At 50.7% G+C, this 27,651-nt stretch overlaps 1 protein-coding gene across 12 annotated transcripts in view; it reads left to right on the top strand.

The window, feature by feature from the left end:
* The window catches only part of NCOR2 (nuclear receptor corepressor 2), a 415,012-nt gene that overhangs the window by 293,263 nt on the left and 94,098 nt on the right, over positions 1-27,651 (top strand). For all 12 annotated transcript variants that reach the window (XM_029056817.2, XM_029056799.2, XM_029056861.2 and 9 more), the window contains 5 exons: positions 130-184; positions 1,468-1,566; positions 20,597-20,721; positions 22,660-22,832; positions 26,907-26,969. In XM_029056817.2, the coding sequence (XP_028912650.1) occupies positions 130-184; positions 1,468-1,566; positions 20,597-20,721; positions 22,660-22,832; positions 26,907-26,969 (515 nt within the window). The remainder of the gene's footprint in view (positions 1-129; positions 185-1,467; positions 1,567-20,596; positions 20,722-22,659; positions 22,833-26,906; positions 26,970-27,651) is intronic.

A 27,651-nucleotide genomic window follows, 5' to 3' on the forward strand; every position in this document is an offset into this window, starting at 1 on the left:
AGCCCAGCTCGGGCCGACACATTGGAGGCAGAGCCCGGGAGAACAGCAGGCAGCAGCTGCACACCCTCGATGCCCGCCCTCGATCCATACCCTCCAACCCCGCTTACACCCTCTCTTCGTTTTTCACAGGTTCATGCAGCACCCCAAGAACTTTGGTCTGATCGCCTCGTTCCTAGACAGGAAGGTAAGTGGGTTTCCCACGTTTGGGGCTTCAGAGATGGGGAGTTCATTTATTCCATTGAATTTATTGAGTGCTTACTGTGTGCAGAGTATGGTACTAAAAGCTTGGAAGATTATAATAATAACAGATTCCCTGCCCATAACGAGCTTAATCTTGAGGGGAAAACACCTCTGTGGGGCTGGGATTGGGGGGAATGAATGAAGGGAGCAAGTCAAGGTGATGCAAAAGGGAGAGGGAGAAGAGGAAAGGAGAGCTCAGTCAGGTAAGGTGTCTTGGAGGAGATGTGCCTTCATTAAGGCTTTGAAGGGGGAGAGAGCAATTGTCTGTAGAATAATTCCTTCCCAAGCTCCTCTCCATCCCTAAGCCAGGTCCTCCTGCTCAGTCAACAAAGTTTATCTACTCTTCTGGAAGCTCCAGGCTACCCCCAGCTTTTCCCAGCTACTCCTTCCCATGCATTCCTCGAGGAGGTGCCTCCGCTTCATTTCTGGTTACCCAGAATAATGTGCCTAGTGACCATGCCGAAGACCAGAATTACACAGAAGGCAGAGGGGTGGACACAGTCTTAAGAAACACCCAGCTCTGTTTCTGCTGTACTGATATGCAGGAGTGAAGAGCCAGGCCTACTGGCCCACAGTTGACCTTGGGCTGGGCTGATCTGGACCAGATTTGAGCCAAAATTGTCTGGCCATAGCAATCCCCATCCCCGCACCCATTGGAATCTTCTTCAGACCAGGGCAGACCACAGAACTGAAGCATGGCCGGGACAGCCAGTCCAGTTTAGCCCACCGGTACAGTGATTCTCCCAGGCTGTTCATCACACTTCATTACTCACTCACCCCAGGCCCCTCCCTCTGACATGCATGGCTCTTTCCACTGCAGTCCTGAGGTCACCCACTCCCCCGTCCTTCCCAAGCCCAGTTCTTCTTTAAACCAAGCTGATAACTTTCTCTCCACCTCCCCAGAATTCCTCTGGTCCCGGGGAATAGACCTAACAGGTGGATCCAGCTGTTGGGAGTCTGGAACCCCACGGCCCACCCAGAGGTGGGGAGAGAAGGGCTGTAATCCATTTATGAGTGTATTTGTTTATTTATATCTGTAATTTACTTGTATTAACATCTGCCTTCCCCTCTAGTCTATAAGCACCTTGTGGGCAGGGACCGTGCCTAACGACTGTTGTATTGTACACTCCCAAGTGCTTAGTACATTGCTCTGCATAGATTAAGTGCTCAATAAGCACCACTGATTGATTGAAGGGCACCAACCCACCCTCTCTTTACACCCAACAGACGGTGGCGGACTGTGTCCTCTATTACTACCTGACCAAGAAGAATGAAAACTACAAGAGCCTAGTGAGACGTAACTATCGTCGGCGTGGAAAGAATCAGGTAAGGACTTGAATGAGCCAGGATCTCTGGGGTTAGGACTCCTCTTCCCCTCCACTGTGTGACCTCGATATGCCTGGCCCAGGCTGCAGCTCGCTCTGAGCTTCGCCCTCATTGTCCAGGGTCACGATGACCCCAGGCTGGAGAAGTCCAGTATGGCATTGCTGAGGGTTGCCCTGACTCCCTCCTGGAGCACGTGCATGATCTGTGGCCAGGATGCTGGGTCAGAATGCTTATTGCCTCTCCTGGGAGGCCACCTAATAATTCGTAACTGTGGTATTTGTTAAGCGTTTACTGTGTGCCAGGCACTGTACTAAGCGCTGGGGTGGATACAAGCAAATTGGGTTGGACAGAGTCCCTGTCCCATGAGGGGCTCACAGTCTCAATCACCATTTTACAGATGAGGTAACGGAGGCCCAGAGAAGTGGTGACTTGCTCAAAGTCACACAGCACAAAAGTGGTGGAGCCAGCCCTTCTGACACCCAGGCCTGGGCTCTATTCACTAGATCACACTGATTCTCATACCTTCTCGTACCTCCATTTCTGCCCACCCAGCAGAGGTCTCAAGCCCACCACACTTACTCCCTTTCTCCTTACAGCTGTTTGAACACGGCAGGGCTATCGTGTCTTGGGTTTAGGATTTGGGAAACCTGGATTGCTAAATCTTTTTTCAGAAAAATGATCCATGCAGCAGAATAAAGTGTGAACTCTGCGTGGAGATGCTGGAGGCCAGGAGTTCAGTGAAGAGGCAGATGCAGTAGTCAAGATGGGACAGGATAAATACTTGGATCAGCATGAGAGTAGTTTGGATGGAGAGGAAAGGGTGGATTTTAGAAACGTTAGGTGTCTACCTATTCAGGATTGTTTGGTGAAACCATGATGAAGGCCAAGGGAATGGGAAAGGTGACCTCTTTGTCATTTCTGGTGATTTGATGGTGACCATGAAGTTGGAGACAGTAAACTTCCATAAGAAGGATGGACTTTTCTAGTGATGAGCATAGGAATGGTACCTCTTGAGCGCCCTCTGTCCGACCTGCTGGAGATCGTACAACAGAGACAAGTCACCTACCTGCCCTCTCACCACAGAGCTTGCTCTTACCATTTGTTTTATTATTATTATTTAATGATATATACATAATAATAATGGTATTTGTTAAGCACTTACTGTGTGCCGAGCACTGTAGTAATAATAATGATGATGGCATTTGTTAAGCGCTTACTATGTGCAAAGCACTGTTCTAAGCACTGGGGGGATGCAAGGTGATCAGGTTGTCCCAAGTGGGTCTCACAGTCTTAATCCCCATTTCACAGAGGGGTAACTGAGGCACAGAGAAGTGAAGTGACTTACCCAAAGTCACACAGCTGACAAGTGTCGGATCCGGGATTAGAACCCATGACCTCTGACTCCCAGGCCTGGGCTCTTTTTGCTAGGGTAGATTCAGGATAATCAGGTTCCACATGGGGTTCACAGTCTAAGTAGGAGAGAGAACAGGTTTTGAATCCCCATTTTTCCAATGAGGGAACTGAGGCGAAGAGAAGTTAAATGCCGTAGCCAAGGTCACACGGCAGACAAGTGTCAGAGCCGGGACTAGAATCCAAGTCCTATGACTCCCAGGCCCGTGCTCTTCCCATTGGACTATGCTGTTTTTGAGGACTTTCTCCCATATAAAAGCAGTAACACAGATCCAGAAATACGCCTGGAGGCGTGGGATTGAACTAGATGACCCCTTAAGATCTCTTCCAGCCTGCAGATTCTGTGATTCTATGTTAAGCCTGAGTCCTTATCCTCAGCTGCCCCTTGCCATCCACAGTTCCTTAGGGTCCCCAACAGGGACCCAACAGTTCCCAACAGTCCCCAACAGGGCCTGGGGCTCAAATTCCTAGGTGAACCAGGCTCAATTCAGGGTCACACTCCCTGGGTGGTCACATGGGGTATGGCTCTTTTGAGGGCAGATGAGGAGAACCGACCAACCACCGACAGAACCCAGCTGAAAGCCAAGGACAAGGAAATGGAAGCCCAGGCTGGAGTGCTCGGACAGGCCTTCTCATTTCCTGTGAGTAGAGCAGGCTTGTGATGGCTGTAGAAGAACAAGTCATGGGCCTGTCGTCTGGTTGTATGACCCTTCTCTAGGGAGAGCAGGCCCTGGTCCTTGCCCTCATTACTTCACCTTCATTCTCGCAGCATCTCAGGGAGTGAGATTGGTGACAGGACCTCTCTGGAGACAATCAGGGACAGGTGGAGGCAAACTCAGGCCTTGGTCAAAGTCACACAGCAGAGCAGTGATGGAGATGGGAAAAGAGTGTAATTCTCTTGAAGCTCAGTTCCTGCCCTCTGGTGCCATGTTTGAATGTGAGGGGAGGGGGGAGGCTTTGAGGTACCAGGGATTCGCGTGGAGAGTAGCCATCAGGAGAGACATACCCAGGCTTTCCCTGAACACACCTGCTATCCAGCAGCATCAGTAATTCATGAAAGGACAAGGCCTGATCTCACAGACCAGGAAACTGAAACTCAGGGTTTTGGAGGCTTGACCTCTCCCACTGGGTATAGTCCCACAGCACCTTTCCCTTCAACTCCGGGTCTACTAGATACCCTCTGTTCAGTTCAGAGCTGTTGTGGTGTCCTGACTTGTGGGAATTGGGGAGCATTGATTTAAGATGCATCAGAATGGCAAGTGCAAACTGAGTTTAAATAATTAAGCCCTTGGCAGGCAGAGAGAGACCTCCACTTGGCACCCATTCATTTTTCTTTATAGTGCATCCCAGCAGGCGGATACCAAGGTCCAGGCCCACGGGGTTTCTCGGCTGTCTTTAGAATACGCGTTAGGCAAAGCCTTCCCGGATTTGGGGAAATTTCAGGCTGGCCTCCTTGAGTGGATGTGGCTGGGAATGGTCTGGGCTCTCCCAGAGAATCAGTATTGATGAGGACAGGAGGAAGGAGAGACCACTTTCTATCCTGACAGTGTGACCTAGTGGAAAGAGCCTGGGCCCGGTTGTCAGAGGACCTGGGTTTTAATCCCAGCTATTTACTTGACTTTTCTGTGACCTTGGCCCCCTCACTTAACTTGACTGTGCCCAAGTTTCCCCATCTGTAAATTGTGGATTCAATACCTGTTCTCTCTCCTACTTAGACTATGGGCCCCATGTGGGACAGAGTCTGTGTCCTACCTGATTGTCATATCGGACCCTAAGTTCAGGTCCAGCTCAGCCAGGAACCCAAAGGATGCCCTTACCAGACCTTTTGTGACATTGGTCACAGGTTTATTGGTTACGAAGCCAATTGGTCAGGGGGAAGGGTGGGGCACTAAAGGTCATACTTTCAGATTCCCACCTAGGAATGAAAAGAACACCTTGGCTCCATGCTTCAGGTTCCAGTGTGCTTCTGCTTTTGATTCAGAGTGGTGTGGCCTATTGGAAAGAGCACAGGACTGAGAGTCAGAAATCCTGGGTTCTAATCCCAACTCTGTCCCTAGCCCTGGGTGACTTTGGGCAACTCTGTACCTCTGTTTCCTCATTTGTAAAAATGGGGATTTAATTACTTGTTTTCCTTCTTAGACAGTGAGCCCCATGTAATAGTAATAATGGTAATAGTATTAACAATAATAATGCATTAATAATGAAGCACTTAGTATGTGCCAAGCACCATACTAAGCACTGGGGTAGATACAAGATAATTCCATCTAAACAGTCCCTGTCCCATATTGGGCATCTATTCTAAGAGGGAGGAAGAAGAGGAACGGAGTCTCCATTTACAGATGAGGAAGCTGAGGATCAGAGATATTAAGTAATTTACCCAAGGTGAAACAGCAGGCAAGTTTTCAGTTTCTGGGCTTCAGTTTAATCATCCGTGAAGTGGGGATTCAGTATCTGTTCTCCCTCTTACTTAGAATGTGAGTCCCATTTGGGGCAGAGACTATGTCCAATCTGATTGTATTGTGTATGTACCCCAGTGCTTAGTAGGCGCTTAACAAATGCCATTTAGTATTATTAGTAATAATAATAGTAGCAGCAGTATTTGTGTTCCCCCGCCCTCCCGAACCTACGCCCCTCCAAGTGTGAGGCAGACAAGTGGACGCCTGGAGCAGTGAACCCCGGGTTGGGAAATGTGCGTTAGATCCTGGAATGGCTACCTGCGTCGGGCAGATCACCTCGTTCCATCTGACCCATTTTGTGCCTGTGGAATAAACGCAGAGATACCTGGGAATTGGATTATCGGGCTCTGCTCCCTCCTGACATTCTAATCAGTTGCCTGAGCGAGCTCCCTCCAAAGGTCCTGTTACCTTGAGATATGATTATGGAAGCGTGCCGGGGGGTTTTCTTATCATTTTGTTTCATCCAGCCACTAGCTCTGACTGTAAATTTCAGTGAGGCTGAGCAAGGGGATTTCTCCGAATCCAGCCGGCTGGCTCTGGAGCCGTGCCGCGGATGGCAGAGTTGAGTTTTAATGGGCCTGACTGACTGTGCTCCATCAAGCCAGTCACTGATTGATGCGTTCTGTGGCCGCAGTGAATGGCTCCAGGGCTTGCTGAAGGCTGGGCAGGTATTCCCCCTCTGGATCCTGAAGAAGGCTCATTCATGATGTGATTGATACTGGGGCAGGTGGCACTGAGGGAGGAGAGACAACTTGCCCCTTGAGTTTGGGGCTAAAGGGAGAAGGGCATTTTACTATTATTAGTAATTATAATAATAATAGTGGTATTTGTTAAGCACTTTCTATGTGCCAGACATTGTTCCAGGCGCTAAGATAGGTACAAGGTAATTGGGTTGATCACAGTCCTGTCCCACATGGGACTCACTGTCTTAATCTCCATTTTACAGATGAGGTAACTGAGGCACAGAAAAGTGAAGTGATTTGCCCAAGGTCATACAGCAGACACATGGCAGAGCTGGGATTAGAACCCAGGTTCTTCTGACTCCCAGGCCCGTGCTATATCCGCTAGATCATGCTGCTTCTCTCAACTAGGTAATCACACAGTCAATCTATCAGGTGCATTTACTGAGCATTTCTTGTGTGCAAAACACTGTACTGGGCCCTTGGAACAGGGCAGCTGAAGCAAAGACACAGTCCCTGTCACCCAAAGGCTTACAGTCCAAGTGTCCTGACCAGGTTGCCCCTGGGGATTTAAGGATCTTGGGTGAATTGGTGAGGCCCATCGAGGCAGCAGGTACGTGGTGGAGGCAGTAGAGCTGAGGCCTCGCTGCCGGGCTCCAGGTCTTTCATTCAGTCCTATTTATTGAGTGCTTACTGTATGCAGAGCACTGTACTAAGCATTGGGAAGAGTACAACAGTAAGGCCTGGTTTTCTACTGTCGTCCACCCCCCAGCTGCTGACATGGGGGACTTAGTCCTGGAAGGCCTGAATCACTCTGTTTCCCGGTAGCTAACGAGACTCTGGCCAATGGCTCCTGGGATTCAGTTTCCATAGAGGCTTGTGGACACTCGAAGCCCCAAGTCCAGCCCCAGGGCATGGTCGGTGGACCACAGTGGTTTGCTATCCTTTTCCCTGGCTGAGACGCCCCACCCACAGGTGGAGGATCTGTCTCCTCCTGCTGATGGGCATCCTGCAGCTCCTCGCCTCCGGCTGGGTCAGCATTGGGGTCGGTGGGACAGAGTTCCCATCCCGAATGGCACTGCTTTCTGCAGTCTGAGGGATCATTTGTTTTTTTTCCATCAAGTTTCCTGATGGCCGTGGAGAACTAAATAGTTGTTTCTCACTACGTCTGGCCTCAGAATGGCCAGTTACCCCAGCTCCTCAGAGGATGCTAGACTGAAAGCTCTTTGTGAGCAGGGAGGGACACTGTAAGTTCTGAGGAACTTCTGAGCTATTTGTGTGCTGCTGAAGACACTGGGTAATACTCAAGCCCAGTGTGGAGAAGACTTCCTCTTTAAGGGATCATCTGGGGCAAAGTGGGGAATATAGACAATCAACCAGTGGTATTTATTGAGTACTTAGTGCAGGCAGAGAACTGTACTGAGCACTTGGAAAAGTATAATCCCATAGAGTTGGTAGACACAATCCTTACCCACATGGAGCTTACAGTCTAGATGGGGAGACAAACATTAAGATAAATGACAGAGGGGAAATGGGATATGATAAAGATATATATGTAAGTGCTGTGGGGCAGGGGGTGAGATGACTATCAAAATGCTTAACCATCTAAGCAGTAGCAATCCTAGGAGCCTCTGGAGCTTATGGATGAGCAATTGCACTCTGGGATCAGGTAAATTCTGCTGAAAGAGATCCTGTCCCTTAGAAAAGTCCTGTCATAGTCACCAAGATTCAGCTTGGTGCCTGGCTTTTTGGGGGAAGAGAGGGCCACAAGCTGGGACCTTCCCTGAGTAAAACCTGTGAGAAGAGGTTGAAATTACAATGTAGAGGGGTTAGGTTAAATTTTTGGGTGGACTTTCTAGCTAGCTGAGGGGGCTGAGACTCACCAGATTGCATTTCCAAGAAAGGAGTCTCTTTTGCCAGAGGCTTTTAAAGAAAAAGGGAACGGCAGCCATGCTAACATGGTTTGAGGATATCCCGCCTGGCGGTCCGGGGTTGGGGAGGGAGACAGGTGAAGAACAAAGGTGCCATTCTGAGTTTCTCCCAGACCTGGGTCTCCAATGCTATTATACTGTAAGCTTCTTGAGGGCAGGGAAGAGCATTTTACTCCTCCTGTTGTACTTTCCCAAGTGCTTAGCACAGTGCCTCACACTCAGTGGGTGACTGTTTTAGTAAAGGTTTGAAGAACTATTATATTGTACTCTCTCAAGCACTTAGTAAGTGCTCTGCACACAGTAAGCCCCCAGGAAATGCAGTTGACTGATCGTTGCTGCGATCCATCTTTCCCAAGTCCAGTGCTGGTGCATTTGTTGACATCAGTTTAGGGAGGTCAGTCTCTCTGTCTTCCCTGTGCTTCGTTAAGATGAAACATTTGGTGGCCCATGCCCCTTCTTTCCAGGCACCTGTCCAGGGAGAAGAGCCTTCCTCTGCTGACTCCAGTTTGCCCACCTTGCTTTGTGGCACTGGGGTAATGACTGGCCACTAAGGCCTCAGCCTTCCCTCCATAAAGAAAAATGCGCCTGAGGAAAACTTCTCCAACTAATGACCACTGTCTTAGATGACGGTGGTGTCTTTCCTCCAAAGAGCTTGGAGCACTTTCCCAACCCAGGTGATCTAATTTCCCTTCCCAGCACTCCAGTGATGTTGGGTGGAGCAGGTCTATAATTATCCCCAGCTCACAGCAGGGGAAACTGAGACCTAAGGTTTCAGGCTAGCCCAAGGTTAAACAGGGAGAGATTTGGAACCAGAACCCAGGTCTCCTGATCCCCTTCCCCTCCCCTCACTACAGTCAAATTAGTCCCAAATTAGTCCCAGGCTGCCCTTTTAAGTTGCCCTGCGCCCCTTGAAAGTCAGAGTCTTCTAGGAATAACTTCCAAAGCTGTTTGCGCTGTCTTCAATCAATCAGTCAGTGGTATTTATTGAGCACTATACTGAGTGCTTGGGAGATTACAGTCCAACAGAGTTGGTAGAGTCATTCTCCCCACACAGAGCTCATTGTCTAGAGAGGAGGTAGACATTAAAATAAATAACAGCTTTGTACATAAGTGCTGTGGGGCTGAAGGTAGGGTGAATATCAAGGTCTAAAATGGTACAGATCCAAGTGCATAAGTGATGCAGAAGGGAGAGGGAATAGGGGAGATGAGGGCTTTGTCAGGGATGACCACTTATAGGAGATGTGATTTTAATGAGGCTTTGAAGGTGGGGAGAGTGGTGCTCTGTCGTGTATAAAGGAGGGGAGTGCTAAGCCACAGAGAGGACGTGGGCAAGGGATTGCCTTCAAGATAGACAAGATCGAGGTACAGTGAGTAGGTTGACGTTAGAGAAGCGAAGTGTGTGGGCTAGGTCGTAGTAGGAAATCAGCACAGTAAGGTCAGAGGGGGTAAGCCAATTGAATAGTCTTTAAAAAGACTCCACAAATGAGCACTAGAACTGTGTGTGAAGTGCTCAGACCCCATGAGTCATAGCCTGGTGCCTTTCTGCTTCCCCCTCCCCACCGTTCTCTACAGACCTGCTGAGATGAGAACTCATGGTTGACAGCACCAGCTGACTAGTAAGGCCCTCTTGGTTTTCAAGTGGCTTAGCTAGGGACCCCCACCATCCCCCAAATCCTGAATCACTCAGGATTAATTCTACAGGGAGCCAGCACGCACCCCCGTCTCCCCTCAATGGATGACACGTTCTTTGGGAATCATCGCAATGTGCTGGCAGAAAGTCAGACAGAGCTCCCAGCGTACCCTGAGGTAGGCAGGTGGGCAGGCCAAGGAATCGGTATGAGAGTTGGGGCACGGGGTGCCGAGTTAGCCGGTCCTCTGTCCCCTCCGCTTCTCTTCTGTGGCAGCAGAGAAGAGTTTGGGTCAGAAACAAACAAACAGAAATGTAATATGCCGTACGCTCGCCTTGGCATCTCCCGAGATTAATCCCAGTTGCAGCAGCCAGCTCCGTGCGCCCGGGTGACGAGGACTGTGGTTTATAGCTCATGATTCATAGACTCTGAGCGACCGTGTTATTCCAGTAGATTGCAAAATCATAAAAGGAATGCTGTGGTCAGTTTACGGCTTAACTATGCAAATCGCCAGGAAGCACTCGGAGCCGGAGAATGTAAGGCAGACGGAGCCTGGGCGGCTGTGCGGCAAGCTGGAGGTGGCGGCGAGGGGAGCCGGGCGCCCGCCATGGGGCTATATGGCAGCAGTGGCACTCGGGAGGCAGAGGGGGGAGTGGAGCTGAGTGTAAGTGCTTTCTCTCCCCCCTGGGGTTTGGCGCCGAGGTTCCCGGCCTTCTTCCCTCCCTTTCCCCCCTCCCCCCCCACCCTCTTTCTTCATCTGTGTCGGTCTCCACCCACTGGGCAGGATCGCGCAGAAGCTGGTCTCGCGCCCAGACGCCCCTCCTCCTGGGAAGGAGAAGGGTGGGCGCAGACTCCCCTTGGTCCCCATGTGGCCCTCAGCGCGGCTGGTGGGCATCTGGCCTCGGGGAAGGATGATGCTTTCAGGGGGCCGTCCTGCCCAACTCCCACTGTTCTTTGCCAAGATGACGCCGGTCTTCCAGAGGCCTGGAAACAAAGGCAGGAACAGCCTGCCCCCAGCTCCTCCCCCCCCTGTGGATTCCCACCAGAAGTGCACAGTGTCTCGGCAGAGGAAGTAAACAGAGGAATGGGAGGAGCTGGGCCTTTCCATTCTGGGCCAGCTCAGTTTCTCTTTCTCTCATGCTCGCTCTGTCTCTGTCTCTAACTCTGTCCCTCTCCTGAGGACCTGTTGACTGCCTAGAGAGGCCTGAAGCCCCAGACAGGGTGTTTTTTGGGGTTGGTGGCCTGGATCCCCCTATGTAGCACTGCAGGAAGGCAGAAGCAGGGAGGCTCAACCTTCTGGGAGAGCTTGATGGGTTGGGGTTGAGGGGGTTTCTTTATTCTGCAGCAGATGAAGTCATTTGACAGCCCACAGCAGCACTGTCTGATGGAGAAAGTTGGCAGGGGTGAACCAGCCAGATTGCTTGAAGGCTGCTGCTTTTAATCTTGTGTATGTGTGTGTTTGTGTGTGTGTCTTTGTACACATGGGTGCACATGCACACACCTAGATGAGCCAACTGCCACTGTTTCCAGAGAGAGCAGCACAGGTTAGCTCTGACAGGCCCCCATCACATGCAGTGTCAGGGCAGAGAGGAGTTCTGTGGAGCAGGTGGGCAGCCCGGGATTTTGTCTCTGTGGCTTACTCTTGTAGTCCTGGCCCACTTGGTCCCCAGGAGAGGTTAGCCTGCCCTGCGCCGAGCTCACCCTCCGCTCTGAGCCTGGGGAGAGTTAATCAGGATTCACTTCAGAATTGGGGCAAAGGTGAGCAGATGTTTATAATTACCCTGCGTGGTTCATGTTGAAGCAGGGAGAGCAGCAAAGCTGCAGAGAGCGCAGAGCACCCCCCGGTGCTGGAGGGCTAAGGGAAAGGGTCCCCCGCAGGCCTGAAACCTCAGGGTTTGCCACCCTTTGATCCATAATTAGCAGATTGGGTGGGGTGGGAAGGGAAATGGGCAGTAGCTTCCAGGAGACCCCCGCCGTGCGGTGTGGGGTGGGGGGGAGCGGGACATCACTCCTGCTTCTCACTGAAAACCTTAGAGGTGTGAGGCTTGATAATGTGGTGTGACAGGAGACCAGACTGCTTGCCAACTCCACATGGTCCTGACCACACCAGAGGGGTGAGGTGGAAAATGTTTGGCTCCGAAGCCTACCGCCAGTCTGATCAGTCAGCTGACAGCGTTCCCCCTCCAGAATGGTGGCCGGTCCCCAGTAGGGGACATTTCAAGCCAGCCAGCTTACTCCAAGGGTGGTAAATATTTCGTATAGGCAGCCAGAGCGGGGATGGAGGCAGGGGAGGGATTCGGGGAGGAGTCCCCGCCTTTGGTTACTCCCTCACTGCCCGGTTTGGGAATCTTGACAGAGCATGGTCTCTCCGACACGTAGAGAAGCAGCCGTGGCCTAGCTGATAGCGCATGGGCATGGGAGTCAGAAGGACCTGGGTTCTAATCCCGGCTCCACCACTCATCTGCTATGTGACCTTAGGCAAGTCACTTCACTTCTCTGTGTCTCAGTTACCTCTTCTGTAAAATGGGGATTAAGATTGTAAGCCACATGTGGGACAGGGACTGTGTCCAATCTGATTACCTTGTACCTACCACAGCGTTTAGAACAGTGACTGACATATAGTAAGGGTAACATTTTCAATCTGTGGAAAGACACTTGTTATTTTTGTTGCAGTTGGTTGGGGGGGGTGTCGCCAAGGAGAAGGTACCTGAGGCAGTTTTCAAGAGCAATGGCAGATCTGAGCTAGTGGAAGTTTTGACTTTGAAGAGTAATAATAATAATAATAATAATAACAATAATAATGAAAAGAATAATTGTGCTATTTGTTCAGCACTGACTCTGTGCTAAGCATTGAGGAAAATACAAGATAATCAGATCAGACTTAGTCTTTGGCCTTCATAGGACTTACAGTTTAAAGGGGTGGAAGAACAGGTACTCAATCCCCATTTTATAGATGAGGAAACTGAGGCTCAGGGAAATCAAGTGACTTGCCCAACAAAACAGTGGCAAAGTTGGGATTAGAACCCAGGTCTCATGACTCCCAGACCTGAGTCCTTTCTGCTAGGCCATGCTGCTTAGCTTAGCCTGGTTGAGAGAGAAGAATTATTTTGTTCTGTCTCCTTCCACCGGTGGCTTGGGGAGGAAATGTCTATTGATTCTTAGGAAGAAATCAATGCCTATCCCTTGGGAAGGGGACCTCGTGTGACACCGCTAATGTGGAAATGCAGTGGAAAAGTCAGGGAAACCCAACTCAACAAAAGAGGCAGCCTGATCAGAGTGGGTGGTGGTCCCCAGGCATGGGGCCTTTGACCCCATCCAGGGCTCCCAAAACCAGAGCTAAAATGCACTTCTGCGAGCAGGCACAGACTTATATCTGTTTAGTAGTGGCGGACTTGTGAAGAGAGTGAGGCAGTTCCAGCTAACGCCAAGAGCCCTGCCAGTCCAAAGAAGAAATGACCACCCTGGGAATACTGACCTGGAGAGCTTGCCATCTTGCTTTTTAAGAAGAGAGCAAGTGTCTAAAAGGGCCAGAGGGAAGGAGGAAATGGCGTGATCTAACGGGTAGATACTCTGCATGTGTTGGGGAACAGCTGAGCAGAAGCAGAGCAAATCTGACATGGTGCCAGCCTTCCCCATGCTCCCCAGTCCCTTCCCTGACCCAGACTCCCTAGCCATCCTAGGGAATGTGTCTGTTTATTGTTATACTCTCCCAAGCGCTTAGTACAGTGCTCTGCACACAGTAAGCGCTCAATAAATACAGTTGACCGAATGAATGGTGGCACATGGTTGAACTTGCTCTAACCACTCCCCTCCCTGCTCCCAGATCTACTCTGGTAATAATGGTAATAAGGATGGTATTTGTCAAGTGCTTGCTATATGCCAAACACTGTGCCATGCGATGGGGTAGATTCAAGATAATCAGATGTGACCCAGACCCTGTCCCAGATGGGACTCACAGTCTAAGAAGGAGTGGGGGAGAACAGGCATTTTAACCACCATTTTACAGATGAGGAGCCTAAGGCTTGGAGACGTTTGTCCCAAGTTCCACAGTCCTGGGCTCTTCCCACTAAGCCACGCTGCTTTTCTATTTTTCTATTCTGCTTAGCTTCCCTGGGACAGATTTTATACTAATGGTTCTCAGGAGTGGCCACCAGCAGAATAATCAAAGCTTCAAAATTACGGTAGCATGTTGTTATTAAAATTGTATTTTATTGAATTCATAGCTAGCAAGTTACGTTCGACTTAAAACCATTCTCATTCTTATTAGCTGGAATTTTAAAGGATATAGACACTAAAATGCTATAGGCTCAGAAAAAGTAGGCAAAAGCAAATATCACCCTCATGCTCCCTCTTGGTCCAATAGACAGACAGAGGGAGAGGAAAGCAACATGGCCTAGTGGAAAGAGCATAGGCCTGGGGGTTAGGAGACCTGGATTTTTATCCCAGCTCCTAAGTCCCTTCACTTTCCTGTACCATAGCAATCAGTCAATCAATTGTATTTATTGAGCACTTACTGGGAGCAGAACACGGTACTAAGCGCTTGGAGGAGTACAGTAGAACAGAGATGGTAGACATGGTTCCTGCCCACAACAAGCTTACAGTCTAAGGGGAACTGTAAATTTACACATCCTGTTTCCTCATCTCTAAAATGGGGATTTATTAGCTGGGACACTGTAACTGGATTAACTTTTATGTACCCCAACCCTAAAGCACAATGCTTGGCACATAGTGCGTAACACATATCACAATTATCATTGTTGTTGCTATTAACATTCTCATTATTGTTATGTCTTAGCCCAAAGTTCTTTAGTGGTCCTCGGGCCTGGGCTGTTAAAGATAATGCCATCAGGTTGTAACCCTAAAAGCGGATGCTATAAACTTCAGAAATGGTACATGCTTCCCATTGTATGTTCATTTGCATACACACAAAATAATGTTCGCATTTGTTAAGCGCTTACTATGTGCTGAGCACTGTTCTAAGCACTGGGTAGATGCAGGGAAATCAGGTTGTCCCACGTGAGGCTCACAGTCTTAATCCCCATTTTACAGATGAGGTAACTGAGGCACCAAGAAGTTAAGTGTCTTGCCCAAAGTCATACAGCTGACAGGTGGCAGAGCCGGGATTAGAACCCATGACCCCGACTCCTAAACATGGTCTTTCCACTGAGCCATGCTGCTTCTAGTAGTAGCTCATTTGGAAGAGTTGTCCCCAGTCATGAAATGTAACGGCAATGCTCATTGGCTACACTTTGGCCCCGTACACTTCAAGAGCTGAGCTCAAGACCCTTATGCAATAGCCATTTTCTTTCCGTAACTGCAAAGTTCTGACCTCTCTGCCGAGGGACACCCCGCTCCTCCAGTCTCCTTACCTCGTCCCACTCCTTTAGTTTCCTTTCCCCTGTCCAGCTCCTCCAGGTTCCCTTCTCCAATCCAGCGCTTCCAGTCTCCTTTCCTCCATCCTGCTCCTGCAATCTCCTTTCCCCTGTTCCACTCCTCCAGTTCCCTTCTCCAGTCCTGCTCCTCTAGTCTCCTTTCCCTGACCCGCTGGTCCAGTCTTCTTTCCCCATTCTGCTCCTCCAATTCCCTTCCCCCATGCTCTGCAGCAGCATCAGAGTGGGGCTGGCCAGAGCAGTGAGACTTCCTGGGTTTGACTCAATGCAAATTGAGCAGATCAGCTGTGAGCTACCTCCTTTCTGGAGGGGAATAGAGATGGGGTAAGCTATTTCCAGGACCCTGGAACTTGTGAGCAAGGTTTTGTCTTATGCCGTCGAGTCATTTCCAACCCATACCGGCACCATGGACACATCTCTCCCAGAACTCCCTGCTCTCCATCTGCAATCGTTCTGGTAGTGTATCCATAGAGTTTTCTTGGTAAAAATAAAGAAGTGGTTTACCGTTGTCTCCTTCCGCACAGTAAACTTGTCTCCACACTTGACTCTCTCCCATGCCGCTGCGGCCCAGCTTGTGAGTTTTGACTTGTAGCGGATTGCCTTTCACTCGCTAGCCACTGGCCAAGCTAGGAATGGAATGGGTAGGCCTCTGCTTGACTCTCCCTCCCAAAGCTGAGACTGGTAGAGTACTGGAAACTCTCCATCTGTGACCCTGATAGGGGTGTGAGCAAATTTAGCTCCCCTGATTTGGCATTTCTCATGTTCCTTCAGCTCTGGAGGGGCCCAGGATGCTACCCTTTCTGCCCTGAGCAGGGACAGAGGGGCAGGCAGTAGTGAGCCATAGGGCTTGGTGCTCGCCTAGATTCTGGAGTGTGTCTGGGGATGGGAGCCTAGGAGATCTGAAGAAACCATCAGACTGGGACCCTTTTAAATGGAAAGGGCCCAGCTCGGGGGCAGGAGAGTGCTGACCTCATGAGAGAAGGCTGGCTCAAGGTCCCCCACCCAGAGATGTTGATGGATGTCCAGTTCCTCAGCTGGGTGGCAGGAACTAGCCTAGGGCCTGGGTTAGGTCTTGTTTGTGTTGACAAGGTGCAGTGGAGTGATCCACAGTGGGACGTGAACCCATGCAGATGGCCTAAGGTTAAGGCGTGTGGCCAAAGCACCCATGAGGTTAGAGCCAAGAAACCCACGCACTGGAAGGCAGTCAGACCTCCTGACCCTTATCCTTGATAACTCCCCAGGAAGCTCCACTCTATTCCTTGGGGTGAAGAAACCTGGAAAGCAAGCTTAGAGCCAGGTGGGGAGGGAGGCACGACCTCGAGATACAGGAGTTGACGGGGCCTGAAAGGCCAGGGCTATTTTGGGTGCCGGGTGAAAAGGGCTGAGCCATGTGACTTGAAAATTATAGTCCTTTCCTCCCCAGCACTGGGGAATGTGCACCTGGGTTAGTCATGCCCTGCTGAGCTTGTCAGCTCTGGGAAGGCAGATCAGTGGAGGCCAGAGGAGAGCCGGGCAACAGGGAAGGGACTGAGACAGGATGGAAAGATGAGGTGTCCTCCTCTTATTTCTCTGATCACCGGGTGTTGGCTCTTCACACTCCTATCCGTTCTTCCCGGCCTCCCACCGTCCTGCACTGGGAACGAGTACCATGGAGTGGTGATTGGGCGGGAGCTGCCATCTGGTGCCAAGTCATTCAGTCAATCACTGGTATTTGTTGAGTGCTTACTATGTGCAGAGCACTGAATTAAGTACTTGGGAGAGTACAGTATAATAGAGTTCCCTCACCCTTGGTTTCCTCATCTTTAAAATGGGGATTTCTTACCTGTTAGTCCTCCTACCTAAACTGTAAATTCTTTGTGGGACTGGGAAATTGTGTAACTTGATCAACTTTTATGTACCCCCGCACCCAGCACAGTTCCCTGTCCACAAGGACTTTACAGTCAAGAGAGTGTAGGGTCTACTTAGTGACAATAGTAGTTGGTGTGAATGGGTGGGCATCGATCCCCAGTAGTCTGTAAGCTCCTTGTCAGTCAATCAATCAATCATTTATTGAGCACTTACTGTGTGCAGAACACTGAACTAAGCGCTCAGGAGAGTAGAATATAACAGAGTTGGTAGATACGTTCCCTGACCACAATGAGCTTACAGTCTATAGGGGGAGACAGACATTAATATAAATAAATTATGGATCTAATCCTTGTTCCTTTTGAGCTGGGATCATGCCTACTTATATTGAACTCTCCCAAGTTCTTAATACAGTACTCTGTACACAGTAAATGATCAATAAATACCATTGATTGATTGATGGGTGGCTGGTGGATTAATGGGTGGCAAGCGACATTCTGGGAATCAGCAGAGTGGGAAAGCAGCTGGCTCCAGCCACACCTGACAGAAGAAGCAGTGGATAATGTAGTAGGGCATTTACTGAGCACCCGCTGTACTTGGTGCTAGGACAGAATAACACAGGGACATATTCCTTGCTCATAAAGAGCTTACATTCAAATGGGGAGGACAAACATCAAAATATGTACAACTAAGAGAGGTCAAAAATAAAAAAGTAAAGTGGACATATATATTAATGAATGCAAGGGAGGATGTAAATCAGTTCCTTAGTGTTTGAATTGGCAGAAGAGGTGATAGGGCTCAGGATGCTGGGAAAGTAATTGGGGAAGGTCTGCAGGAGGAGGTGGGATTTAAGGAGCGCTTTGAACGTGGGGAAAGCTGTGTTTGGTCATATGTCAGGAGGAAGGAGTTCCAAGCTGGGGGATCAGTGGGAATGAAGGGTTGGAAGTGAGAGAGTTGAGAGCGAGGAGTAGCTAGAGTGTTGTCTCAGGAGGAGCAAAGACAGTGAGATGGGGAAAAGTGATAGACCAGTTATGATGGGAGTGGATAGTGGAGAGCCTTGGAGCCGATGGTGAGGAGTTTTTGTTTGCTATGAAGAGACACGGAGCACATTGAGGGATTTTTTATGGTATTTGTTATGTGCTTACTATGTGTCAAATAATGTTCTAAGCGCTGGGATAAATACAGATCAATTAGGATGGACACAGTACCTGTCCCACATGTCTAAGTAGGAGGGAGATCAGGAGAACTGAAGCACAGAGAAGTTAAGTGACTCTCCCAAGGTCATCCAGCAAGCAGTTGGCAGAGCCAAGATTGGAACCCCGGTCCCAACCCCGTAGTCATGAGTTCATTTCTCTGCCTTCAACCAGGTCTGCCTGCAAACCACGCACTGTCAGCTCTGCCTCCATTCAGAGGATCATCAGGTTCTCAAGAAGTCATCTGAGGGCTAGGCACTGGCAGCCCTGTCAGACCAGAGGGTAGCTCTCCTGTCTCCCCTGTAAAGGTCTCTGCGGATAGAGATTCCACACCCACTACCAGGTTTAGCTCCTTAGAGACATTTTCCAGAGTATGAAACTGGTGATATTCTTCATACGTTAGACTGATCGCCGAGCTCTAGGCGTGCCCCCAGTCTCTTAGAGCACAGAGCAAGCAGAGACCATTCTAAGCCCCCTGTGTTCCGTATCTCTCCACCCCGGGCACAGATGATCCGTAGTGTTCTTTACTTGGCCGAGGCTCTCCAGTGCCTCTCACCTCTCTGGAGTCACTGCATCTGTTTAGGGTGTAGGAGGAGCAGAAACCTCCTGAGTGCCTGATAACTTCAAATAAAACCTCATTCTGTTGAAGGCACATCTCCTCCAAGAAGCCTTCCCTGACTCAGCCCTCATTTCCCCTTTTCCCACTCCCCATCTACGCCATTCATGCACTTATATTTGCACCTTTTGTTCACCTCTCCCTCAGCCCTAGGGCACTTGTGTAAGTATCCGTAATTTATTTATATCAATGTCTGTCTTCTCCTCTAGACTGCAGCTTCCTTGTGGGCAGGGAACATGTCTACCAACTCTGTTATACTGTATTCTCCTAAGGGCTTAGTACAGTGCTCTGCACACAGTAAGCGCTCAATAAATATGATTGATTGAGTAAAATGTTTCTCCTGCGATATTAAGAGAGTCTCCCCAGAGGAGGTAGTTGATTCTCTGGGCAAAGGCTATGTAGCCACCGAGGGCGTATGCCCCAGAGCAGAGGGCTAGAATGGGTCGGCCCGTCTCCTGGAATCTGGAGTCATTGGATGCGGCCCAAAGGCAAGAGAAGCTGGCTCTCCCGGTCCAGGTTGGCAACCCCTCCCTCCTGGGCTAGGAGCGAGTTAGCTCCCTTGCCCAGCGCAGATCCGATCCGAGGAGGTTCTGCTACCGCCCACGAGTTCTATTTGTCGCGAGTGGTTTTTATTCGGGATTAACCCTTCTCCAGAAATTGCAGACCCTTTCCATAGTCTTTAATAATAGATAAAAGTCAGCCGAGAGAGGAAATGAAGAGTGCAGACTTGGGAGAGGAACTGCAGATATGCATGGTGTGGGTATTGATCTGTTTTCTCTGGGGAGAAGAGAGATGGAAAAAAGGATGATTCCCGCTCTCCCCACCTCCCCCACCCAGCCTGGGTTTATTAGTCTGCCTGATTCGTTTTTCCTTGGCTTTTATTAACATGCCCGCGGTACCCATTAAAGTTCTTCGTTCAGTTCTTTTTATTTTACTTGCCTCGAGCAGGATTGAAAGGAAATTTCATTTTGCTGTTGTCTTTTTAAGTGCCCTGGTTCAGGCATGCCCGTAAGCTCCTCTCCCTCCAGAGAACCTGGGTCCTTGGTTTCCCAGAGTGAGGGAAGGGGCTAAAGAAATGCTACTACTAGCCTTTATATAACCAGGCTAGTTCCCCTGAAGGGGAAGCAAACGAGAGTGTAGAAGGCATCGAATCCACTCTCAATCCCTCTGTTTTCTGTTTGGTATGGTTTCCTCAGGAATCCTGGGTCTGGAGGGGTTGGGCACTGGTTTCTTGCTGTGGGCAGAATCTATGGGCTTTTCACCTGGAGACCGGGCAGCAGGAAGAGGGGATCTACCTAGTCAGGGGACCCTGACCAATCCCATCCTTCACAAAGAATACTCCTCTGGTGAGCAAGGGTCCTGCTAGGATGATTGCCAGAATTTGAGTCCCAGGAGACAGGTCACTGGATGCCCTCTGGAGTTGGGCTCCTGGAGCTGGAGAGCCCCAGAATCTCTGACCCAGAAGTAGCACCAGGGATTCATCTGGCCCAGCCCCTTGCCTCTCAAGGAGGCAAGTGCTTAAACCATCTATTAGGCAGGTGAAAGTCAAACCTTTGGTCTCTGAGAGAGTTGGAGGCGGCAGCAAGGAGCATCTGATCCTCAAGTCCTCTTCTGCTTCCCAATATCTTATTAGCCTTTTTCTGCTCATAGCAGTCACTTTTTTTCCTGAACGTGCTGTAGCACCTGTTCCCGTCGGTGGCCACGCCACCCTGGCCTGAGCCGTTTTTTCCCGACTGCGTTGATCTTTTTTTTCTCTCCTCCTCCTCCTCCTCCCCCTCTCCCTCCCCCTCCCCCTCATGCTCAGTTTGGAGTCTCCTGTTGACTTCAGCCCAGGTGCAGGAACGCACCTGTCTCACCACTGTGCTCTTCTTGGTTTTGCAGCAGCAACAGCAGATGCCCCGGGGCAGCCAGGAGGAGAAGGAGGAGAAAGAAAAGGAAAAGGAGAAGGAGACGGAGAAGGAAGAAGACAAGCAGGAGGCCGAGAATGACAAGGAAGAGCTGATCAAGTAAGCAGGCTCACTCCCCTCCTGCCCTTCTCTGTCCACTTCCCCCAAGGCGCCAGCTAAGGGAGGCCCAACCAGTGGGAACACTGGCTGCACAGGAGCCCAGGAGCGGGACTGTGCGGGGGTGGGGAGGAAGTGGTTGTGGCTCTGGTTTGCATCCAACAGAATCTGGGCTCTGGTCCTAGGTTGGGGTGACCCTTTGTACAGGTTTTCTTGGATGTGCTGAGGTGGCGACTTTGGGGAGCCTGTTGGCAAATGGCCCAAATCTGCTGCCAAGGGGAGAAGAGTGCTGGTGCTCGCGTGCTCATGCTCGCTCTCCCTCTCTCTCTCCCCGCCTCTCTGTGTGTCCCTGACTTTCCCTTTCTTCTCTATAACTGTCTCCATCACTCACTTTCTGACTCTGTTTTTGTCTTTCTCAATTTTTCTCTCATTTTCTCAGGTCTCTCTCATTTCTTCCCATTCATTGCCCCCCCACATCTCTCTGCCCCCCTTCCTTCCCCCCGCCCGGCTTCATCACCCCTTTCACACTTGCCATCTCTTTTTCTCACGTATCTTCGTCTTTCACTGTCTCTCCATTTCAGGTTCTCAGTCTCTCTACCTCCCCCTTTTCTCATATTCCCTATCTCTGTCTCTTTTCCCACTTTTCTCCTTCTCTCCCTCCACCCATTTCTCACTTTTTCTCTTCCTCTCCTTCCTGCCCCTTCTCTCTCTCCTTCTTAAGCCCCCTGCAGAATTTAGATTGAATTGCTCAGTTGTATTCTACTCTTAAATTAATAAATCCAAGCAAGGGCTTTGGAACTCTTCTCCTTCTCCCACCCCCTCCAGCCCTCTCCCCCGCCTTATTGGCCTCTGAATCTCCTGGGAATGGGGTGGGTGGGGCAGAGAGGACGGGGAGAGAAGAAAAGCAATCCAAGCGGAATGAAGTAAGCCTCTGCAGTGGGGCCTCCACACTCACCTTTAGAATTACTGATGTCAGTGTGAGATCTTCCAGGCCCGAGCCCTGCCCCCGCTCCGGGACATCGGCTGCTCCGAGCCCGCCACGACTGTGGCCGAGTGGAACCCGACCAAGATTCATTGCTGGGAGAGGTTGGCAGGCAGAGAGCGCGCGGTACCTGTTCGAGGCGCCGCAGAGCAGCTGGAAGGAACATCTGGCCTCATTATATGTAGCCTTCCCAGACGCTAACCAGAGGGGACCTTTCGGGAAGATGAATGGGTGAAGAGGAGGCTGGGATCCATCTGAATGGCTGCGTATTAAACCCACCTCTGTCTGGTCAGGGAAATCGCTAGCCCTGGGAATTTTTCCCCGGCCCCCTTTCTCACCTCCCACAGAATCAACAGTGACAAAGAGCTCTCCTGCTGCAACGGGCCTGGACGTGCTCGATATTGATTCTGATAGAGCAGCCTTGCTTAGATATCAAACCTCTCATCTCCCCACCCTATGTCCCCACCTACAGTGTCACCTGAGCCCCTGAGTTTTCCCGGCTCCTCCCTGCCACCACAGCACTTATATCCATACCTTTCAACTCGGTTGTTTCCCACTACATATCCTTCCTTTTAGTGTTTGTCTCCCCCACTAGAATGTAAGCTCCTGTAGGGCAAGGGATTGCGTCTACTCATTCTTTTGCGTTCTCCCAAGCACTTAGAAGGGTTTGGCACAGAGGAAGTGCTTAATAAATACTATCGATTGATTTGCCAGCCCACATAATGGCCCCCGTCCCTTTCCATCCAAGCGCTCACTTGGTGATGGCGAGTCAATTGGTGGTGACCACAGTGGTTGGAGAAAATGGAGAGGGGTATCGGTATTTTCCATTTCTCAGAAGATTTTTTTTTCTTCATCCCCTTCCCACCCAGGCTGAGTTTCTCTCCAGCTCTGAGTCTTGGCCCATTTGACCCAACCGAGTGTAGGTCTTCTCCAACTCTGCTTCTTCTTTGCCCACTTAGGGAGAAGAACGACGACACCTCCGGAGAGGACAACGACGAGAAGGAAGCCGTCACCTCCAAAGGCCGGAAGACAGCCAATAGCCAGGGCCGGCGGAAGGGCCGCATTACGCGCTCGATGGCCAACGAGGCCAACAATGAAGAAGCAGCGGCCCCCCAGCACAATGCTGAGCTGGGTAGGTCTTGAGATGGGGCCCGGGGGTGGTGGTGATGGGGAACAGTGTCAGGGGAGGAGCACTGAGATGGGGGTGGGGGTCTTCATGGGGAAGAAGATGTGGAAGGAGAAATCAGGTGTGGAGGGCCCAATGCTTCCTGAGGACAAGTGATGTGAATTGGGCTTCTTGCGGGGAGTCCAAGGACCTGGACAGTCAGTTGTAATTATTGAACGCTTACTGTGTGCAGAACACTATACTAAGCACTTGGGAGAGGGCCATATAACAATATAACAGACACATTCCCTGCCCACAACGCGATCCCTTCCAGGTTGGTCATCCCAGTCCCTGAGAAATGCCCTTGGAATGAGCCGGGGCTCCGGGTGGTATATGTCCGTCTGAATGGAACCTTGGGAGGAGAAATCTCTGGGCTAAGTGCAAGTGGAACTGCCTCTAGACAGATCCCAGGGAATCTGCTTCCCAAACCCTTGCCTGAAGCTCCAGGCCCAACTGAGCCCAGGGGCCCAAGGGCAAATAGACTGGAAGCCTTCAGATCCACAGCTCTCACCAGGCTGCCCTTCCACTGGGTTCATTTCCTTCTAGATTACCCTTCTCCTTTCTCTTTCCTTCATCTGCTGATCCCTGTCCCATTTCCATCTCACATTTCTTTCCCTCAAATGAGGAAGTAGTTTCTCCCAGAGTTCCTGCCGCTTGCCTTCGCCCATCCCCCACCTGCCTGTGGGAACTCCCACCGTCCCTTTATTGCCTCCTTTCCCCAAATCCTCCTCCCCCAGCCAGGTGCCCACAGGCCAGCTCAGCTTTCTGTCGAATTGGAAGAGACCTTGAGGTAGAACTTGCTTCCTGGGCTCACATCCTGAGAGGCGACTCTAAAACAGTGCTGGTCTTGTGAGGGCCAGTCTTGGGCCCGCCACAGGGGACTGCCTGGGTGGACTCTCCAGGGAGCTTTGATCTCCCAGTACAGCCTCTTCTACTAATGTGATAGGATCTCACCTTTCGTGTCATTTTCAAAAGTGGACATATAAGGGTATGCGTGTGTATGTTTGTGCACATGTGCCTGTATGTAAATAATAGAACCTCATACTCCCTCTTCCACGGTTTTTCCTTTCCCCTCCATTTCCAACCCGCCTTCTAATAATAACTGTGGCATCCACTAAGAGCATGCAATGTACCAGGCACCGAACTAAGTTCTGAGGTAGATAAAAGATAATCAAGTCAGACACAGTCCCCAGCCCACTCTCTAAGGTAGAGGGAGAACAGGTATTGAATCTCCATTTTACAGATGAGTATACTGAGGCACCGAAAAGATAAGTGACCCACCCAAGACCAAACAGCATGCAAGTGAATTAGAACCCAGGACCCAGATCCATGCCCTTTCCACTTGGCGCTGCTGCCTTTTCTCCCTATCCCTCCATCCTTATCCCTCTCTGTTCGTTATCTCAGTGTGGGGACCTGAGCAGCTACGGCTTTGGCCAAAGCTTCCCCACTCAGAGCCCTTAGTGAGTAGAGCAGTTCCCCACTTCAGTCGCTCGGGGACCAGACATTGGTTCCAGGTGGCTTCCCTTTGGGAGGAAGCCAGCGTGGAGCTTGAGCACTGAGCAGTCTTTCAAGCTGCCAGTGCAGGTTCAAGGGCTCGGGGGTTTTGTCTCAGGCATCCCCCTGATGGGTTTGGGGGTCAGGGGGTTGGGGGATGGGAAGAGGAAGGAGGGGAGAGAGAGGGAGGAGGAGGAAGAGGGAGAGGGGAAAAAAAGAAAGAAAAAGAAAATACACATAACCCACCTTTTCCCAGAGTGTGAGGCTTGTGTGGGCTGAGAACTGCTGATCCAGGAAATCCCAGGCCCCTCTCGATAGCAGTGGATTGGTTAATTACTGACCCTAGGTTGGGCTGTTGAGGAGACAAAGGAAACGGGGAGGAAGCACAAAGAGAGGAGTGACCTCTGTCCATTAGCACAGACTGACCCAGCAGAGGAGAGGATAGAGACTTGGCAAGCAGCTGAATCCTAGTAGAGGCCAGGTCTGGGAGTCAGAAGGATTTAGGTTGTAATCCCAGCTCTGTTGCTTGTTTGCTGTGTGACCTTGGTCAAGTCACTTCACTTCTCTGTGCCTCAGTTACCTCATCTGTAAAATGGGAATTTAGACTGTGAACCCCATGTGAGACATGGACTGTATTCAAATTGATTAACTCGTATCTACCCCAGTGCTTAAAGCAGTAGTTGACCCACACTAAGCACTTGAACAATACCACTGTGAAAAAAAAGCCTGCACTAGCGACCTCCTTGCCCTCCACCCTCCATCCCTGTGACTTGGGCCTCTTGATACTGGACCTGCCTCCACCATGCAGGAGACGGTGAAGGTGGGAAGGGATTTTGGCCTGGAAGCTCCCCAGCTTCCATTTGAGCTGGCTTCCATTTGAGCTGGCCCTCTTGAGATCGGGTCAACACGGCCATCTATGGCCCCAGGGCCCAACTCCAGAATGCAGTTGCCTACTAGGTGGCAGAAGTGGGTGGGTTGAAAGAATGGGGAGGGTACACTGGGGGCAGAGGTGGGAGAGTGTTGACCTCACTCCAGATGACTGAAGGTGCTGCTGTGGCCATCTGGCTGCAGTTAGTGAAGCAGTCCCTGGTACAACTTGGGGCATGCAGTTTGGTGTTTGAGGCGTCAATCTTCCCTGCCGGCCCGACTTTTTACTTCTAAATTAGGGTCTCTTTTTCCCCCATGAACCATCCGTCTGAATACAAAGCCAGAGCTCAGATGAGGGGATTGAGTAGATGTCATTTAAGGAGGCCCAGATCTTGCTCTGGGCCATGAATTTCCCCTGGGAAGGGAGAGATTTGTTGTCAATTTCCATCTGAACAGCAGAGGCAGATAAACTGAGCTTGTCTCACCTGGGAAAACCTTCCTAATGGAGAAAGGAACCTGCAGGGATAGGCAGCGTGGAGGGGAATTAGACAAGTGAGAGGCTCTCCGGTAGATTTCTGCATTCTGCCCCCGGCTGGCCAGCTGTTGGTCAGAGTTTGGGTCTCAATTCTGTCCTGGCTGGAGCCCGCCTCTGGCCTCCCTAGAAAGTCTCTCACCGCTTAGCTCTGCCATCCCCTGGTGGCCCTTTAGTCCCTTTTCCACTCTTCCAGGACTCCGGGGCCGTGACCCAAGCTGAGAAATGGGAACCCATGCATTTGCTCAAGGTTAGGAACTGGATGAATATTGAAGGTACTTGTTAAGCACTTACTATGTACCAAGCACTGTTCTAAGTGCTAGGGAAGATACAAGGTAATCAGGTTGTCCCACGGGGGGCTCACAGACTTAATCCCCATTTTACGATGAGGTAACTGAGGCACGGAGAAGTGAAGTGACTTGCCCAAAGTCACACAGCTGATAGTGGCGGAGCCAGGATTAGAATCCACAAGCTCTGACTCCCAAGCCTGTGCTCTTGCCACTAAGCCATGCTGCTTCTCTGGATTTGACTAGAATTGCTTTAATGAAAAAAGCAATGCTCTCTGGAAGTCCAGACTCTGGGGCTGGAAGCCTAGTGTGCCTGTCTTGCTTCCTGATTTCATTTGGACAAAGTATCCGGTCTCAGTTTCCCCTGCAGTCTCCATTGTCTCCTGCCCACCTCTCAGGGGTGTTTGGAGTCTGAATGATGTATGAAGAGGTTGTGATTTCCTCAGAAGAAAGAAGCTTTGCCGAAGTGCCCGGCAATAGAAGTAGCCTACTGGATGATTGCTGCGGTTTGGAAACGCGTTATGAATGGAGAATCGGCGTTTGTGACATGGTCTGGAGGCCCTGGGAGAGTGGTTGTCCTTATCCTTTCCGGGAGTTTCAGGCTCTCCAAGTCCCTTGGCACATCCCGGTGTCCCTCCCCCGCAAACCTCCTTCCTAAGATGCCTCAGGAGACAGGGAGAGCAGTCCCTAAGGGAGCTTGCAGGCTGCTTTCTCTGCCAGGTGTCCACTACCAACGTTCCTTGTGGGGATGAGGGAAGAGTGGGAGCAAGCCTGTTGGTAACCCCCTGGGGAGTCCCCAGTAGTTAGATCAGAGAGAACACCCCAATCCAGCAAACTGACGGTATTTGTTTCCTTTCCCAGCTTCTCTGGAGATGAACGAGAGCTCGCGTTGGACGGAGGAAGAAATGGAAACGGCTAAAAAAGGTATCGGGCTTTTCTTCATTTCTTCTTCCCTTCTTTCCAGGCCCACGGGGTGGCAGCCAGTCAGTTTGCCTAAAGGGCAGAATCGGACTCTGTCGAAAGACTCCTGCAAGATTTTGGGGGACGGCAGCGGGCGGGTGGTTCATTGCCTCTGCCGCAACCGGTACATTTCGAGCTATGGTTCCAGGATTGGGGGTGGGGGGAGAATGTCAAGCCGGTTACCTTCCTGCAGGTGTCACGAGGAGGTTGGGGAGTGTCTGGGATTTGAGGCCTCCGGTCCTGAATAGCTTTGATCGACTCTCTACCCTGGCGGTCTGCTAGGGGACAGAGCGGTTTGAATTCTGGTCTCGAGCCGAGTTTCAGGCTGTGCTTCCTACAGGTGGAGAAAGGTTGTTATTGCCTGGGCTCAGACCACAAAACCACAGGAGTCTCTGGTTTATGGGTCCTCCAGGGCCCGTGCTTTCTGAGGTTCTCAGCCGTTGGGTCTGGATGTCTGCACAGCCTGCCGATGGTGGCCTTGTTTGCACTGTGCCTGCTGGGCTCTACTGCTAAAACACTGTGGCCTAGTGGAAAGGGCCCAGAGCTGGGAGTCAGAGGACCTGGCTTCTAAACCCTGCTCCACCACTTCTCTGTTGGGTGACCTTGGGCAAGTCTCTTAAACTCTCTGTGCCTCAGTTTTGTCATT

This window comes from Ornithorhynchus anatinus, chromosome 2 (assembly GCF_004115215.2).
Source record: "Ornithorhynchus anatinus isolate Pmale09 chromosome 2, mOrnAna1.pri.v4, whole genome shotgun sequence".
Taxonomy (NCBI): Eukaryota; Metazoa; Chordata; class Mammalia; order Monotremata; family Ornithorhynchidae; genus Ornithorhynchus; species Ornithorhynchus anatinus.